The 19,863-nt window shown below is 45.1% G+C and overlaps 1 protein-coding gene across 1 annotated transcript in view; it reads left to right on the top strand.

The window, feature by feature from the left end:
- The window catches only part of BMP1 (bone morphogenetic protein 1), a 115,988-nt gene extending 96,721 nt beyond the window's left edge, over positions 1-19,267 (top strand). Inside the window, exons 15-20 of the mRNA XM_066593465.1 lie at positions 871-1,051; positions 7,282-7,407; positions 7,574-7,701; positions 10,375-10,588; positions 11,654-11,904; positions 18,447-19,267. Of these exons, the coding sequence (XP_066449562.1) occupies positions 871-1,051; positions 7,282-7,407; positions 7,574-7,701; positions 10,375-10,588; positions 11,654-11,904; positions 18,447-18,581 (1,035 nt within the window). The 3' untranslated portion in view covers positions 18,582-19,267. The remainder of the gene's footprint in view (positions 1-870; positions 1,052-7,281; positions 7,408-7,573; positions 7,702-10,374; positions 10,589-11,653; positions 11,905-18,446) is intronic.
- The last annotated feature ends 596 nt before the right edge of the window (positions 19,268-19,863 follow it).

The following is a 19,863-nucleotide window of genomic DNA, read 5'->3' as shown; positions in this document are numbered from 1 at the left end:
AGAATGGAGCATATGAGAAATCTATTGCAGCAATAACACGCTGGCTTGGTGACCCCTTAACCCCTTTAGAGACCATAAAACATTTGCATCCCTATCAGTGGAATTATTAAGTATTTACTCTTCTACTCATCCTATTGTGGTATCTTTTTAAGCCCAAATCACACCATTTCTGTGTCCCTTTTTATATTTATATATATGTGTGTGTGTGTGTGTTTTTGTTAGCCATTAAAATGTATCATATCTACACGATCACATTATGACCTTCTTTGTGATCACACAGCCTGAATATCATATAGTGAGTGCAATCCATCAGTAGTATTCTTTGAAGAGGAATCCTGGGTTCGATTATCTATAGAATTCTCATTTTGTTGGACTCCTTTGGAGATGATTAGAATAATTGTTCCCTTTCTTCCATAATATAGTCTAGGGGTTGATAGGGTTAAGCACAAGATCAGGGTTGTCCTTATCAGGGCGGCTGCTCCTAATAGGTATATTAGGGTTATAATAGGTAACTAGGTACGTTTTTTTACATTTATAATTAAAGGTTACGGTTTAATGTATCCTAAAACAAGTTTTTTTTGGCCTGTGGAAATGTTAAAAGTTGAGATACACTTAAAGTCCTTCAACATTCCTGCATCCAATGTTAACCAGTATTGGCAGATATCCATGTTGAACATTGCTGTCTTACCTCCTAGTTGGAAACCTCGCTGCATGAGAACTTTGTACTTTAATTACTTTTTTTTTTTCTTCTTTTGCCCACATTTTTTCATATACTGTATGCTTTATCTAAATATTCTGCAGACCTCTCTCCTCGTTACTGTGATATATTTTTGGCCTCTGCTTCTCATTATCTCTGTCTGTTCCCACCAGGTCTGCAAATATGATTACGTGGAAGTTCGTAGTGGTTTGACATCTGATTCAAAACTTCTCGGCAAGTTCTGTGGTCAAGAGCTCCCCCCAGTGATCAGCTCCCAGTACAACAACATGCGGATAGAGTTCAAGTCTGACAACACTGTATCAAAGAAAGGGTTCAAGGCTACTTACTACTCAGGTGAGCCTCCTCCTCCCTGCATGCTCTACTCCCCATCCTACCTGCCTGTTTACCACTGAGGGTGGCAATATTCTATAGGGTGCTCTCTATACGGGACAGTTTAATAACCTTTGCTTGGCTTGATGACTGCTCAGAATTCTGCATTGCTTGGGGAACATATCATCTCTCTCTGGATGCACAAGCTACAATGGTATAACTGGATTGGCATGACCGTATATAGTCCGTGTTCTGGTGAGAACCTTGCTTCAGCATTAACATTACTACAGCAAAAGCATCCAACTAGTACCGGAGAGACAGACACAAGTACAGGGCGATTCAAGAAGAATGCTGCAAAAGTAAAGTTGATTTCCTCATACATGAGTAACCTACGAAAGTTAGAAGAACTCTTCGCCTTTATAAAGCCCCTTACAGGTGTTGGATGGGGGTGCCATTGGTGAAGTGGCAGAAGTCAAGTTGGAAGTCTAGTTCTGCCCAGACGCACCCTCGCATAGCTTCGGTTATGAGTTCCACTGTAATGGAGATTTGGTGTGTTAGGCAAAACCGACATCTGTAAGGGGCATTAAAAACCTGAAGATGTCTTTTCGTTTACTCTTGCACCATTATTTTTGAACCACCCTGTATCTAGATTATTCTCTTATGTAAAGGGCAGGCCTCAGAGCTAGTGCGTGCAAAGCCAGATACACACACCTGTATATAGCATCTACTGTAGCGGTATGCATATGGCTGATTTAAAGGACCTAATACAATGACTGATAACATACAGCTGGAGGCCAGTAAATGATGAATATAACTCGCCTCTATACAGATATTATATCAGGTAGCCACATATGGATTCACTCCATTGAATGTAACTAGATCCGTGTGCAGACTGCAAATTTGTGCTAGAAGTCTGAGGTCCAGCTATGGTTTTCAGTTGTGGATTGCACTGGAAATAGACAGCAAATTCTTCTACATGAAGAATCCACTATATGAACGCACCCTTAAAGGGGTTGTCCAGTTGTAAATTGTTTATTGCCTATCCTCAGGACAGTTCATAAATAGTAGATTGCTGGCTGTTTGTTGCCCATAGCTGGTAAGGTGTTTGGTGGGCTGGTGCATTTATTCTCCATCTTACTGCAGTGGCCAGGCCTGATATTGCAGGCCAGATTCCCATTGAAATGAAAGGTAACTCAAGCCTGGCCTCTGCAGCAAAAACTGAGCTCATAGCATATCAGGAATACCCCCCCCCCCCCCCCCTTCACTCCCAAAGGCTAAAATTTTATAATCACAACCACAAAAAAAAAGTTTTTAGAGATTGACAGAAAAGTGTACTGTAATCTTCTAATTAAAATGTCAATTTTATTAGTAATCGAATTATATAAAAAAAAACTAACTGCACCCTGCAATGTTTCCAAACTATAATATCTAGATGAGCAAGTGGAGTAACTACCCCTGAAAAGGGCAACCCGACACTGCAACCTCACCTGCCTCTCCATATCTTTCCCTAATTAAATAATAAGGAGGGAATAAGAGAAGGGGGAGCTACTAGATACCCAGGTCAGAAAAAAAGAGAGACCTGGTCCAAAAAATGAAAAATAATTACAATAAATCCCAAAAATATTCATAGAAAATACCACCACCAAAATGAAAAAACACAAACAAGAAAATACAAAAAAGTATATTTTAATATCAAACCATCATGACCTCAAATGATACAGATTACTTTTTTTATTCCTTTTGCGTTTCACCCCTAAGTTCAAAAGGCTAATTTATAATATATAGCCAGATGTTATCAGTTGTCAAAAATTACCATGTTGTAATGGGAGCCTTCTCAATCTGAGATTTGATCCAACTACATATGGTTTCTACCTCCCTACTTCAGGTACCAATAGGCAGCGAGGAGCACCAAAATATATTCACATAATGTACTCATACGTAGTTAGTGCGCCGCACTGCTGATACTCCCATCATTTGAGCCATATACCAGCCGTGACTGAAGAAGATATGACATTTTCAGGAGATGCAATGCTTCATATGATGTTACAATGGAACCACATATATCAATATCGCAATATCATAACATATCCAAACTTCCGCATGTTCCATGTTATAATAGACAGACTATATTTGCATACATTGTTCCATACAATATTGCAATAATAAACCTGGGGCAAAGTTGAGAATCTCACATCAAGGTCCCTATATATTCCATATAGTAATGGTGGACAAAAATGAGAAAAGTATAGAAAAAATGATACTATTGAAACCTCATATGTCAGTATCCCTGCGCCAAATTAACGTCTGTTCCATAATATAATGAAAATAAGGAAGATGGAATAATACCGCCACAGTGCCACCTATTGGAAGGTAGCATTCCTTCAAGCCAAAGGTAGACTCTTTATACAAGCCTTGTAACAATGACTGAGAATTCAAAGCAAAGCCAGACTTCATGCACAGACAGCTGTTTCAGGGTATTTGCCCTTCATCAGTGTGCAGTAGGAGTCTGGCTTTGCTAGTGAGAGAGGCCTGGGATGGGGGTCAGAAACGCTATATTTCCTCCTTAGGGGAGCACCTAGAAGGTGAGTGAGGAGACTTATAAGGCCATTAATGCTCCTCTAGGTAATATGCAAATAGGGGAGATGGCACAATACCTCTACAGCGCCACCTATTGGAAGGCAGCATTCCTTCAAGCCAAAGTTAGACTCTTTATACAAGCCTTGTAACAATGACTGGGGGGGGGGTCTAGGTGCTCTCTCTAAGGAGAAAATATGTTCTAATGATAAGTGCAATGCAATATTGCAGCAGTTGATATGGCATTATAATGGAACTAGACATGTGAGTTTCCCAACGCTACATCTCACCAAGGATACCAGATCTTCTATATTTATAATGGTGAAACAAAGAACGGAGAAGACTAAATAGGACCCCAACTGTTAATTTCTCAATATCGGATGATGCCAACCATGTCATATATTCCATATTGTACTGGCAGAACAATTGTATAAATCATCCAGAAACACCATGAGGTTGTCCTAGAGTTCACGCACACCAGGCATGTTCTCACATCATTTCCAATCTGGGGTTGAAGAGTCCAACATTACATCATAAATCCCATGTGTGTCACATTACAATAACAGACGTGTCTCTAAATGACGACATATGGTGGTAAATCCAGATGTGATGTATATAGATAGTATTAATACTACACTGCAACCCACTCACATCCCTTCAGAGATCAGAGAACGCCTTCTCCTGATGAATGTATCCTGGAATGATTCTGCTTGTTGGATATCAGCCACCAGGAGTGACCAAACAGTCCTCCTTAAATCTCCCGCTCAAATTATGTCATCGCCGTGCTTCACAGTGACGGTAAAAAATGCGTGCAAAAAACATGCACATGCGCATGCAAGATCCTTAAAATGCATACAAATAGATGGAACAAAGCCCGCACATGCGCTCACATTAACGCCCATCAAAGCAGCGGGAAACCACTGTGCGCAGGGATGTTTAAAGCTGCCATTATAGGCACACATTTAAAGTTTATATCTATAAACGAGGAATGCATGCATCACTTCTGCCATCATCGGGATGCCCCTTCTCTTATCTCCTCCCTATTTTTTAATTAGGGAAAGATAGGGAGAGGCAGGTCCGGTTCCAGTGTGGGGTTGCCCTTTTCAGGGCGGTTACTCAGCTTGCTTATCTAGACATTATAGTTTGGGACATTGTAGGGTGCAGTTAGATAATTTGATTACTAATACAATTGAAGTTTTAATTAAAGGATACAGTACACTTCTCTGTGAATCGGTAAGAACTAAGCAGTCTGATTCTTGTAGAAATCAACTTGGTGTAAGCACACATTTGCCTCAGTGAACAGCTGATTGGCGGGGCTCCTAGGCAACAGACCCCATCAATCTACTATTGATGACTTGTTCAGAGGATAAGCCATAAATTAATTTACAACTGGACTACCACTTTAAAGCACGGATGTGAATGAGGCAGTTTACTTGGAGTTAGAGCATTTGAGTTGGCCATTTCTGGTGTTTTGAAGAACAGATAAGTTTCTATAGTTAGATACAGTCTTTTTCAATCGAAACAATTCAACATTGGTAAAAAAAAAACAAAAAAACAGGAGTTAGTTAAGTATTGTACTTGCTGATCCAGGGTTGGGATTCAGTTAGTTCAGCCTGGTTCTCCCAACCTGGTTGTTAAAATCACAACCAGTTTGACCAGCAAATCCCAATCCAGTTCCCTTACCAGCTATTGACCTTGTGTTACGCCTTTCACCAAGTATCTGAAGTAGAAGCCAGTAACAATGTCCTGCTCATGAGAAAAAGGCCATGAAAACAGTTGGCGCTTGTTCCTTAGAGTACAATTTTTGGGGGGCACCAATAGCGCTGCATGCAGTGACTAGACCCTCGGTGCTTTATGCTGGTTTTGTCCTGTGATTTTGCCCCTTGGCTACTTTTTATCTGAGCTCTATCCAGGACAAAGATGCGATCTGTGACTATAATTTAGCTCCTAGTCTGAAATAGTCTGGGACACACCCCCTGTCTCATCATTGGTCCAGGCTGCAGAGGAGGCAGGCAGGGGGGAGGAGTGTCCCTGCCTACTTCTGTGACTACTTAGTCAAAGATCACAACTTTTCCCTAATAGAGATGACAGAAAAAACAACCAAGGAGCAAAGTCTACCGAAAAATCAATATCAGGTATCATCCCCTGTAATTACTGATTTACGTCAACTTTTAGCTCCTGACTGGAGTTTGGCTTTAATGATATAACCACCCTGTATAAGCAAGGAATATACAGCGTTAACATAATATCATCCACTTCTATTTCACTAGAGATGAGAAAACCCATTTTGGTCATTTTCGAAGAAAGAACTTACCCGATTTGTAAGATGCTGCGGATTATGTTTACGATATATGTTATTATATCACTTTTTAGTGGAATCTGGCTGATTTGCTCATCTCTAGTTGTTGCCATCTTGGAGCTTGATAACCCGAATATACAATAGGTGTTCAATAATCTGCATTCTGATTAAGAGCTGGTCTGCAAGGGACAAGATTTAATATAGCCCAGACAATCTGATGATACTGTAGATGTTGGTGTGATGCAGGAAGGGTACTGAGATATCTTTTGGAGACGCTGTGCCCGCTGCCCGGCTGCATGCAGTGCTTGGCATCTAAGCTGCATGACCCCCTCGCCCTGCACGATGATAACTTCAGCTTCCAGCTCTGTATAGTGGGTCAGAACAAGGAAACGATTACCCCATCCCCTGACCCTTTCCCCTTGTTTTCTCTTCCCCTCTCTTCTTCTGCCCCCCCCCCCCCATATTGGCCTGTACACGTTCACCCCACTTTCCACATTTTGTCTCTTGCTTATTTTGCTTTGTCCCTGATGTTTGTACATTCACTCTCTCTTCTGTGTTCCTTTACTATGCTGCTATCCTCTACTACTTCTGCTTTTTCTTCTTCTTCTCCCCCTTTTTTTTCTTCCATTCTCCTTCTTCTCCCCTCCCTCTCTCATTACAGAGAAGAAGAACAAACAGAAGTTATTACAGCTCCAAAAAATGAAACAGCAGCCGCAGCAGGCTTTACCCCGGAAGCGTCCCCGAATGAAAACAAGGACGACGAAAAAGAATCGCACCCCTTAATGAGAACCCACAGTCCCCCTCCCCCTCAACTCTGTATATGTCATTCTCCCTTTCCCCTCTCCCAAAACTTTCCACCCTGTCTATCCCCTCACTGCCCACCACCCTAGTGTACATTGGTGCCAAAGGGATTTGAGAAGTCTGCCCCCCACCCCACCCCCTGCCACTCTTTGGAGACTTTTGGGATCGGTGGAAACTGTATCTCGCAAAATAACTGTTACATTGGATCATTTTTATTATTTTAGTAAATAAATATCTATTTTTATTGTTTTTTACAAGACGTATCAGTACATTATGGGGGGAGGAGGGGTTGGGGGGAAATCGGGGAAACCTCACTCCTCGGGGGTGACCTGTAAGGTAATTGGGAGTCGGAGTGATGGTGGGTGACAGATACCCGCTGAATGTTTTCCACCATTGACCCCCCCTCCCACTACATCAAGCTGCTTCTCTGGTCCTACTGGCGCTCCCCTCTGTGCTTCTCAGGTAATGCAGAGCTGTATCGGGGATGGGGGATGCGCTGAACTTTTCCTAATTCTCCCCCTCTTCTTCTCATCGATCGCTCGTTCGTTGCAGTGATCCATTTCTTGTCCTTGTGTTACAGATAAAGATGAATGTTCTCGGGATAACGGGGGCTGTCAGCACGAGTGCATCAATACGCAGGGCAGCTATATGTGCAGCTGTCGGAGCGGCTTCACCCTACACGAGAATAAGCATGACTGCAAAGAGGGTAATCTAACCACAAATGTGTGTGTCTCCTCCCTCGTCGGCCTGTCTGTGATATATACACCAAATATAACTTGGTCCTTTGTTTCGTACTGTTTGCTAGAAATTTTTATCCCCCCCCCCCCCCCCCTTATTCCTCACGGGCATTAATTCTGATTGGTTCCTTCCAGCGGGCTGTAACCACAATGTGTCTGCCAGTAACCAGAATATCACCAGCCCCAACTGGCCGGACAGCTACCCCAACAAGAAGGTCTGCACATGGCTTGTGTCCGCCACTGCAGGACATCGTGTGAAACTGGTAAGAAACTTCAGTCTCAGCCGTTCAGTTTTAGCTTCTTGACTTGTATTTGAAGTCAGTTCAAGATAATAGAAGTAAAGTACAAAAACTGATAAACTTCCGTGGTTGGATAAAAAAAAGTTTAACTTTTTTTAAGTTTAACGGCCCTTCAGGTCTGACATGTGCTGGTTCCAGTTTTTTGTTCTTTGTATGGTTTCATCCTCGGAGTCCATGTAAATAGGTCGAAGGCGTACGTATAAATGTGCCCTTAAAGGGGTTGTCCAGTTGTAAGCTTTTGATGGCCTGTCCTGAGCATTGGTCATCCTTAGTAGATTGTCAGTGGACCATCACCTGGGACCCACCCCATCAACTGTTTGCCTGGCTAATATGCTCGTGCACTAAGCTGATTTCTGTATGAAGCAGGTAGCTCCATTCCTACTTTAGTGGCCCGGCTTGGTATTACACCCATTCATTTCAATAAGAACTTGGTCTGAAACCCCAAGCCTGGCCACTAACGGAGCAGGCTGCTTCCTACAGAAATCGACTCAGTGCACCAATGCGCTGACTCGGCAATCATGGAGGTCCTGGACGATGGACCAGAACCGTTGAACTATTGATGATCTATTCTAAGGATAGGCCAAAAATCGTTTACAACTGGACAACCCCTCTAAATGAACGGGCAGAGTGCTGTGCCTGTTTGGGTGGAGTACAGACTCTATAGACTTTCACTGAGCCCGTACACCACTCCAGCAGAGATCGAAATAGCCGAACAGGCAAAAAGATTAACTGGTTCCCTCTGAGCAAATGCATGAATGTAGGCGCGTTAGGAAGTACGTCCAGGTGGATTATTTGTACATGAAACGAAACCGTACAATTATCCAAATCCATTCTGCATTACTAGAGCCCCTAAATAATTTTTTTGTATGCAGTAGTAATTTCCTGCACTTTCTCCTGGAAATGGCAAACCTCCTTTCCAAAGCTGTGTTCGTATTCATGAAGGACTGCCATCTTGTTCATAGGAATGGCATTACAAATTTCCACAAAGACTGCCTGCACAAAATAGTTTCACATAGGTTGTGCCACTCTCCTTAAAAAGATCCAAAAATAATGCCACACATGTGGAGCCACCCACCCACACACCCAACCAAACACCCACACACCCAACCAAATACCCACACACCCAACCAAACACCCACACACCCAACCAAACACCCACACACCCAACCAAACACCCACACACCCAACCAAACACCCACACACCCAACCACACACCCAACCACACACCCAACCACACACCCAACCACACACCCAACCACACACCCAACCACACACCCAACCACACACCCAACCACACACCCAACCACACACCCAGCCACACACCCAGCCACACACACACCCAGCCACACACCCAGCCACACACCCACACACCCAGCCACACACCCACACACCCAGCCACACACACACCCACTCCCACACACACCCATTCCCACACACACCCACACACCCATTCCCACCCACACACCCATTCCCACACACACCCACTCCCACACACACCCACTCCCACACACACACACTCCCACACACACACACTCCCACACACACACACTCCCACACACACACACTCCCACACACTCACACCGCCACCACCACCACAAAAACCCCTGTCACATAGGTGGAGCAGCACAAAATAATGCCATATAGATTTTGTGCCCTTCCTTAAAAAAAATGATGCCAGACAGGTGTTGCTTTCTTTTCCCCAAAAATGCTGCCACAAGGTGGTGTCCCTCTGCTAGGAATAAAAAGGTTTTACAGTCATTTTTTTCTAGCACAAAAATTGGTGCCCCCCCCCCCAAAAAAAAAATTATGGCTACACACAGGTGGTATCCCTCTTTTCAAAAAGGGGCTTCTCATAGGTAGTACCTCCCTCCTCCAAAAAAAAAGTTTCATCACATGGTAGTACCTCCCCAAAAAGTGCTGCCTCATGGATGGTACCCCACCTCACCCCCACGCCCCTGAAAAAAAAACTATGCCCAACATATTGTGCCCCCCAACCCCCCCCCCCCCAAAAAAAATGCCGCCACACAGGTAGTGCCTTTTCACAACAAATCCTGCCATTGAGTGGTGTCCCCCTCCGAAAAATGCTGCCACATGGTGGTGTTCCCTTCCAGAAAATGGTGATTCACTAGAGGTGCCTCCCACCCAAAAAATTGTGCCATGCTGGTGTTTCCTGCAAAGAAAATGCCACCACAAAAGTCATGTCCCCTTCCCAAAAAGAGTGGCACACAGGTTGTCCAACCTTCCCAAAAAGTGGTAGCATAAACCTGGTTCACCGCCACCACCAAAAAAAACAAATGTGCCGCACAGGTAGATCCGAATACATCAGGTAGACAGAGAAGAGGTGCGGCCATCTTTGTTTGCCTCGAGGGTTGCTTTAACAACTAGTAAACTAGTACAACGCCTGACCGACTCCAAGACTCTTCTTTTTTTTTATCATCTGTTCTTAAAAAGACCGGAAATATCCAACTGCGACACCAACTCCACACAGTTGTTCTCTCGTTACATCTCTACTTTTCTCCACAGTCTCTAAAATAAAGAGACCTTGACTTTAGAGAACTAAGGATTGCAAATCAGATATTTCGTTTCATAGTGGATTATTTGCTCCCCTTGACATTTCCCCCATGTTCTGTCTGGCAGGTGGTGAAAGACCTGGAGTTGGAGTCCCACCAGGAATGCCAGTATGACCACCTTGAAGCTTACTCTGGTGTAAATGCCCAGGCTCCTGTCCTAAAGCGTTTCTGCGGCAGTAAAGTCCCCGATCCACTCATCGCTCCCGGAAATTACATGTTTCTTAAATTTATTTCCGACAACTCAGTACAGAAAAAGGGATTTGTGGCGGAGGTGACAACAGGTGAGACATGTCCTAACTGCTCTTGGCTTATGGACGCTACAACTGGTCCCCACATAACTAGTCCAATGTTTCACATACTCCAATACCATAAAGCAGAGTTGTAGCTACGGGTGGCGATAAACAGGACCACTATTGTCTGACTAATCCCTTAAAATAGTCGCTAAAGTGTGCAAACTACCGTTTGTGTGTTTTTGTTTACTTGTTCAAGCATTTACGCAAGCCAAAATTTTGTTTGTCAACTAGTTAGGGGGCATGAGGTTCTTTGGTAGACATTTGAAACTTTCACCTTTTACCCCCACCCCCAACTCACTGGAGGTCAAGTCTACTGAATGCACATAAATATATGCAAGTGGTCTTCGAGCGAAAACTTGCTGTTACGAGAGGTCATACCACAAAGTGTTCTGTCCAGGTCCACAGCACTGAGGGACCGCAACAGCAAATGTATCTTTGAAGACCAGCTGGGACTGATCAGTCGAAGATCACTCGCACATATTTGTGTTTTTGGGAACCAATGAGCGTTAAGTGAGAGGGCAAAGGTGGGAGCCAATCAGCGTTGAGTTGGAGGCATACGCCAAATGAGCGCATGCCTCCCTGCAAAGTTGGTGGCTGGTGATGAGCTGAAACGAAGCGAATTGAATTCTTGCTTGTCACCCAGTTGGGTGACATTCCATTTTTTTTTTTTTTACAGGTTTCTGTAGTTGCTTTTATGCTCTCTCCGTGCCTGCAAAGTGGGCGGGTCCTTCCTCATGTGATATCAGAGGTGTATTGTGTGCTCTGAGCCAATGAGACTCCTTCCCTGGGTGCTTCACCTCCCCATTCTGCTTCATTGAATGAGAAGCTGCAGCTGCATCCCCTCCTTCTCCCCATCTTCTAGTTACTCTGTTAAACTAGACTAATACTTTTATTTGATGCACCCGTACTAAATTGTCTGGTTGCCTAGGCTTATATAATATTACCATACCACCTAAGGATGTTTCTATCTTACAAGTGATTGTGTAGCCTTGTGAAGCACTGTGATATGATGCGATCATATTGATTAGAAATCATTTTCTTTCTCTTCTCAAGAGTGTGGAGGGACCTTACTGGCAGAAGTCCGAACTAAAGATTTGTACTCCCATGCTAAGTTTGGAGACGACGTCCATCCACCGGCCACAGAGTGCACATGGCACCTGCAGTCAGAGGGAAAGTACGGGGTGGAGCTGGTGTTCCAGAGCTTTGAGCTGGAGGAGGAGCAGGACTGTGGATACGACTACATAGAGATATACGATGGCCCCACTGAGAATTCCCCCAGGATGGGGAGATACTGTGGGTCAGGGGTATGTATGCAAGCATTATGCATGGATGTTCCTTCTGTGGAGTTGTGGGTACTGAGACGCCCACCAACCGCTAAGGGCATGTTCACATTTGTACAGCAAGCTCTATTCCAGTGTTTCGCAAACTTCAGACCTCAGGATCCCCAACAGGTCATGTTTTCAGGATCCCCTATAGTAGGAACACCTGTGGCAATGTCTGAGGGACTGACAATAATTACATCACCTCTGCAATACCGAGGAAACCCTGTTGGGGCGTCCTAAGGACTGGAATTTGGAAACACTGCTCTATTCGTAGCCTCTGGCATAAAGGCCTGAATAAAATGGCTGCTCGGTTCTTGTCTGGGGAAATTGCTGGTTGGAATGCTGTGGGGCCACATATAGTCAAATTGGGTCTTTCCAGTGCCCTTCAGGTCTGACATGTGCTGGTTCCAATTTTTTGTTCTTTGTATGGTTTCATCCTTGGAGTCAATGTAAATAGGTCGAAGGCGTAGGTATAAATGTGCCCTTAAAGGGGTTGTCCAGTTGTAAGCTTTTGATGGCCTGTCCTGAGCATTGGTCATCCTTAGTAGATTGTCAGTGAACCATCACCTGGGACCCACCCCTTCAACTGATATGCTCATGCACTAAGCTGATTTCTGTATGAAGCCGGTAGCTCCATTCCTACTTTAGTGGCCCGGCTTGGTATTACAGCCATTCATTTCAATAAGAACTTGGTCTGAAATACCAAGCCTGGCCACTAATGGAGCAGGCTGCTTCCTGCAGTCATGGAGGTCCTGGACGATGGACCAGCACCGTTGAACTATTGATGATCTATTCTAAGGATAGGCCAACAATAGTTTAAAACTGGACAACCCCTCTAAATGAACGGGCAGAGTGCTGTGCCTGTTTGGGTGGAGCACAGACTCTATAGACTTTCACTAAGCCCGTACACCACTCCAAGCAGAGACCGAAATAGCCGAACAGGCGCAAAGCTCAGCTCAGCACTTCTACACATCCATTTTAGTGATCAGCAGAGGTCCCAGCACCCGACACCCCAGCAATGAAAACCTCTAACTGGTCACTGTGACTCATCAACATGTCTTTAAAATGGTAAAACCTCAAATCAACCTTTTGCTCGATTCCTATATAGTTAAATACAATCTGTTCTCTGTTAGCAGCCACTTCAGGGTGGGTAGAGGTTGACTGTAGTGATCTTCAATGGGATGTTTAACCCATTAAAGAATGGCGTATGGGGTAGTCAGAATGGTAGTTGGTGCATCTTGGCACAGACATGAAATTCCCCATCCTGCTACAATTGCATCACTTTGAAATCCAGTTGTAAAATCCATAATTTTATGAGCGATTAATTACACCAAAACTATAAAAATGGCGCACAGGTAAGTTTGATGCAGCCTGCTATAGTCTATCTCGTAGAGGGAATGCAGCTGATAGTGGAGTCACTGAGTGGATCACTCTGCCGTCTTGTGATTGGGCGATTGGCCACCTGTGATATACGTTACTGGTGTTGATCGCCCGACCGTCTCTGCTGCCCGGAGGAGATGATGTGGAATGATACATCCAATGCTGACGCTATTGGCTGCCTTCTGAGACAGACTATACACATGGTAGATATTTGTTATGCCACCTAATAGCATACTTTACACCAATACACTGCTGATAAATTTTACTTCCAAAAGTGTCCAAAACGCATCATAAATTTACCCTACTCTATTTACCCAACTTTTTGGCACATTTTAGTGCGTTTTGCATAGCTACTTTCCTCCAAAATATCGTTAAGGCTTGCAATGCCGAGGCTGACCACATGCAATATAAGATAACGTGCTTGCAATGCCAAGGCTGAAGATATGCAATATAGGGTAACATGCTTGCAATGCACAGGCTGACCATATAGGGCAGTGGTGGCGAACCTATGGCACGCTTGCCAGAGGCGGCACACAGAGCCCTCCCTGCTGGCACTCACGCCGTTGGCCGCTCACCATGTTAGTGAATACCGGCAGGGGCTGAGGCTCCCCTGCCAGCAATCACTCAGCAGCACTGCTAGCGGCGCGCACTGTGACGTCAGTGTGCAGCCGGGATCCTCCTCTCCCCCCCCCCTCCCCTGACGTCTCCTCTTAGGTTCTGCGAGAGCAGAGGAGAGGAGGCATCCGGCAGCACACTGACGTCACAGTGTGTACCCAGGATCAGCAGCAGCACCGAGGAGAGAGGGGGGGGGGGGTGTAAGTATATGGATCTTGGGGGAAGGGGGGGGGGGAGGATTTTACTATTACTACTGAAGGCTGCTGTGGGAGTCACTATTACTACTGGGGCTGCTGTGGGATGTCAGTATTACTACTAGGGGCCACTGTTGGAGTCACTATTACCGCTGGGGGCCGCTGTGGGGTGTCACTATTACTACTGGGGGCCGCTGCGGGGTGTCACTATTACTACTGGAGCCACTGTAAGGTGTCACTATTACTACTGAAGGCTGCTGTGGGAGTCACTATTACTACTGGGGCCGCTGTGGGATGTCAGTATTACTACTAGGGGCCACTGTTGGAGTCACTATTACCGCTGGGGGCCGCTGTGGGGTGTCACTATTACTACTGGGGGCCGCTGTGGAATGTCACTGTTACCACTGGGGGCCGCTGTGGAATGTCACTATTACCACTGGGGCCGTTGTGGGATGTCAGTATTACTACTGGGGGCCGCTGTGGGATGTCACTATTACTACTGGGGGCCGCTGCGGGGTGTCACTATTACTACTGGAGCCACTGTAAGGTGTCACTATTACTACTGAAGGCTGCTGTGGGAGTCACTATTACTACTCGGGCCACTGTGGGATGTCAGTATTACTACTGGGGGCCACTGTTGGAGTCACTATTACCGCTGGGGCCACTCTGGGGGGTCACTATCACTGCAGGGGTATGTTAACAGGAGGCAGGAATGCTGCACAATGTCCTCAGCGGAAATTTTCATGGCAAATTCCACAGCATTTTTGCATTCAAATGCAGTCAAAATCTGAACCCGCTCTATTTTGAAACAGCCTTGTCCTTTTAAGAACGACGGAGGTAAAAATTATGTCTTCATAGGCCCCGCCCCCTGACGTGTTGGCACTTTGCGATAAATAAGTGGGTTTTGGGTTACAGTTTGGGCACTCAGTCTCTAAAAGGTTCGCCATCACTGATCTAGGGTAACATGCTGTGACACCTTGTAATAGTCTCCCGGTAATTATAATGGGCACTCAACATTTATCACTGCTGAATCCACATATTTCCCAGACTTGCCCTCTGCAGTAATTCAGAACAGAGGGAGACCAAGCCATAAGTGCTCCTTCTGCCAGCGTTCACTACTTTCTTCGCTGCACCTACCGGGTAAATGATGTAGGTGGGACATCAGGAATAGTAACCTGGACTTTGATCCTAGGGTAATTGCTCCATTCAGTACAGGCAGTGATTTGTGGACCGGTGGACGGCGACCGCCGCTGTACACACTGTGGTTGTCTCCATGCAGAAAATGAATGGTTGCGGGTAAAGTCAGGGGACGTAACGGGACTCCATTCTGCGGCTCGCAGCTTTCAGGAAATGACTTAACCGGCTTGTATAAAGGAAGACAGCTGGATTCCCCATCAATCTGGAGGGATAATGTACAGTTACTGGCTGCTTGTTCTGCAGAGAACGGCGCTGGGAATTTCCTCCATCGCGGTATTTCTAAGGATAAATCTATTGTAGATGAAGATAAATGACTGCAATTTTTTAAAATCTCGTAATGGTGGAGTTCCTTACTTAATAACCTCGTCTGACATCGTGTTAGTAACTGTATATACGCTATGTTAAAACCGAGTAACCACAGCTTCCATAACTGTGTGCAGTAAGCTCCCCCTAGTGGTGGCGGCAGGCACACAGTTGCATCATTTAAAGGGGTTGTGCCAAATTCTAAAGTGATCTACTATCCAAAGTAAAAAATAACTTTAAAATCCACGGGGTGGACAAAAATATGGAAACGCCGAACGAAATGCATGTCTTAAGTTACATGGATTGTAAATCATATTTCAATAAGTTGTGTAAAGACTGATTTTAAGTGGAGGTAATATGATAAAAATGCTGCCGGGCAGATGTGAACATGTGTGCAAGCAACAAGGTTCCATTGGTTGGGGGTTTGAGCCACTCCGCTGCTGTTACCAGCTGGCTCCCAAAACCGATCAGAGCAGGGCAAGAGGTGAAGTAAACACAAATTTGTTGGAAAGCTGTCAGTCAAGTAGGGATCAAAAGGGCAGCTCAGTGCTAATGATTAAAATCCCATGCATTTTGTACGGTGTTTCCATATTTTTGTCCACCCCCTGTAGATAGAAGTCTGACCTCTAGGACTTCCACTGATCTGGAAAGGGGGTCCCGAAGGTCCCTGCATGCACTCCAAAGTGCCATTCATTTCAATTATGGAGTACGAGCGCTTGTCTATCTTCAGCACTGTCATTGAAATGAATGGAACCGTGATGCTCATGCATGACCAACCTCTGCTTCGTTCATGTGGTCGTAGTAACAGTGTACATATCTAGTCCTGCTCTTAGCTGGGAAGTACATACAGTTGTATCGAGTCTACACAATAGGGCCCGGTCTCGCAGAGGCCCGCACAGAAATGTCACTGGTGACTGCATCACAAAGCAGAGGAGATGCCTGGAGGATCCGACCCGGCCTTCTGCAGGCGGCCATACACTGTGAGCTACACAGCCCGGAGGATAGACTGATACATTGTAGCAAACGGCTGGAGAGCACTGTGCAGCAGCTGCTGATGTGCTGAGCTCACAGAGCATTGTCTAGGCTAGATACAATTGTATCCATTTCTCCGTTTAGAGTAGGACTAGCTCTGTACGGGGTCACTGCCTCTGCCTGTAGCCAAGAGAGTTCTCATTCACTGACTGCAAACTAAGATCTGGAAAATGATGAGGAACTGATAAATGAAGTATATTAAGTTTTAGAACTTTTTATGTTGATATTGATTTAAGTTGTTTGTTTGTTTTTTTGTTTTTTTTTTTACCTAAAACCGACTTTTAGGGTATGTTTACACCTGTATTAAGTGTGGATTTTCTACATCAGCAAGGCCCTTTTTACATGCAACAATATCAAAAATCATTGGATCATGTGAATTTGAAGGTTAATCTTCGGGTTTTCTCTGCAGTACGTGGATGGGATGTTTTAAAGTCCCATCCACACTGTCTATACTGTAAAAGCAGTGGGCTCTCTACAGCGAGTCCTGCTGTGTAAAATCCACAGCATTTCTGACCCGTGGGAACATAGCTTTTTATAAGAGCTATCAAAGAGTTGGGGGGAAAAATTGTCCCTCTGCTCCAGCCACCTTTGCTACTTTAACCGCCGGTTCGGTCCAGGAAGTTGCTGCAGCAGTCACATGTCTCATTCAGTCTCTGCCTTCAGGGATCACGTGTATGGATGCAGAAATGATGCTGAGGTTCGTGATTGGCTGAGCAGTCAGGTATACATGGCTGCTGCAGTGGCTTCCTGGACCGGGGACATCGGATTGGTGATTATGGCTTAGGTTGATATTTTCTGCCAGCCCTTGGTCAACTTTTTCGGACTATTGGAAAACCCCTTCGTGAATGCGTTTACACATTGCAGAAATGCTGCAGTTTTTCCGCAGCGGAACAGCTTACTATTGAAGTCAATGGCATTAAAGCAAATCCTGTTCACGTGAAACCACAGATTTTCCGCCATGTGACTGTCTGCTCAGGGGATTTGGAACTCTGTCCATAGCAAACTGAAGCACTATAACCCTCTGCACCAATCACATATGGACGGCAAGTTGCTACGATGGCCATCACTATGGCATACCTTTACAAGCTTATGTGGAGCTTATGGCAAAGCCCAAACTATGACCCTCTAGTGATTTCTAATGCTATTTGAGCCATTATACCCCCCCTCCTGGGCTACACAGAGGCCCATCGCTTATTGCTCTCCCAGTAGTTGTATCTGCTCTCTCGTTGGGTTCTCATATCCCAATGCAAAGGGTGCTGAGGCCAACCTAAGCGCAAACTCCGTCTTTCTACGAGCACCATAGCAACTACATTGCCATAGATACGATATAGAAATATAGAATATCTCCCAGCGCCCTACAAAACGGAGCCAAGTCTGGTGGCAACCTTAGTAATACCCTCCGGGTCCTGACGGCTAGAAACCTCAGTAGAAGAAGTAATTAAAATAATGGAGGTGTTCTTTAATTTATCTTCTACTCCATCATTTGTGGGCGCATTGTTTCCTCCTGACACCATTATAAATCAGAGAATACGCAGCAGTCTGCTAGATGTCGGCGCCATTGTGATCGTTCCGCCAGCCGTGAATAGACCCAGAGGCCGGGCTCTGTCGGTTTTTGTCTCGCCTTTGTGCTGAACCCCTTTTACAGTGCCACCGCTCCCCTTGCTTTCATTCCTCGCCTGAAAGTACAAATCTCTCTTGCGTTTCCCTTTTTTGTTGACTCTGTCCTCAGAATGTTCTGTATTATCCTTAATCTGAAAAGCTTAATCACCTGTTTTTTTTTTTTCCTATATTTTTCCCCCGCAGCCCCCGGAGGAAGTGTATTCATCCGGTGACTCGCTGACAATCAGGTTCCACTCGGACGACTCAATTAACAAGAAGGGATTTCACATCCGATACACCAGCACTAAATTCCAGGACACTCTAAATGCCCGCAAGTGACACCCCACCACTCCCTGTCCCCTGCCTCAATGGATCTGGGACCAAGTCTGTCTACGGGGATGACTCCGGAGCTGTAGGACCTCCCCACCCCCCCCCCAAAAAAAATCTGATCTGTGTATGTAAGGTTGCATCACATGGGACAAAGGACTAGATGAGCCTCAGGGATATCCAAGGGCACAGACTCGTGTTGGCAGAAGAAAATGGACTTTGTTCCCCATATATACTGTATACAGTCTGTTCCATTTGTACAAACATACATATACACACATGACACGTATAAAATCTGCCTGAAACACATGGGTGCTGTGCGGAGTGCTGGTTAAGAATATTCGGGGGGTCCTACGTTATCCTGTGAATTCTGCTTCCTAGGTCTTTATTCTCGATGGCCAGTAGGCTTGTGCTGGCTTGACCTAACCGCCCCCTGTTCGTCTTTTACTCTTTATATCCCTCCCTCTAATATTCTACCCCCTCTCAGATTTGGGGTATTTCAGCTCGTATTCTTAGCCTTTATAAAGGCCCCCTCATTTTATACTCCTCTTCTTGCTTCACCCTGTCTCGGAATGACTAGAATTGTATTCGCTGAGCCATATACACAAGTCCCGGACCCACACCCCTCAGTGAGAGCGTCCGCCATGAATGTGTGTAAGCTATGGACTCATTAAAGATGGTCGCCACTGTGGTTCGAAGTGTTGGACTGGTGCTCTGGTGTTATTGTGTTTGATGAGAATATGCAAAGGGAACGGCGATTAAATAGGAATGCACATGAGTGTGATGGCCGCCTGAGTATGTTATCTACGGGATCCTCGTGTTCGTATGGATCGCTAAGGGCAAAAGGTATGGACCCCGGCCTCGATGTGCAGGGGCACTGTGTATGTATATCTATGGGTCCATTCATATCCTACCCAATTAAAGGTACACGTGTGAATCGGATGCAGAATTTTCAATATGGATTCCGCCTCTAAAAACTGCGACAGAAATCAGCTGCGAATTTCCGTTGCCGTGGATTTAGCCTTATCAATGGGTGGAATGCGTATGCAGAATTTCTAAGGGGATTCCGCATGGATCTACATTATGTGACGTGCCACTTCTTAATGCGGGTCCCTGCAGGATGTTGGTGGAAGTTCCATGTGTGGTTTTTGGCCATTCAAAGGGATGAATCTTTGGCAGAACATCCAAGCCGGGGATTTGTGCCGCTGTTTTTAGAGACCTGATCTGTACGTATAGCTTTATTCGTAACGACCTGTATAATAAATTGTACACATTTTTTATTTTGTACGGTACA

The sequence above is a fragment of the Eleutherodactylus coqui genome, chromosome 2 (genome assembly GCF_035609145.1).
Source record: "Eleutherodactylus coqui strain aEleCoq1 chromosome 2, aEleCoq1.hap1, whole genome shotgun sequence".
NCBI classification, from domain to species: domain Eukaryota; kingdom Metazoa; phylum Chordata; class Amphibia; order Anura; family Eleutherodactylidae; genus Eleutherodactylus; species Eleutherodactylus coqui.
Note: the sequence above shows the minus strand (reverse complement) of the source record. Positions and strands in the feature narration are given on the sequence as shown.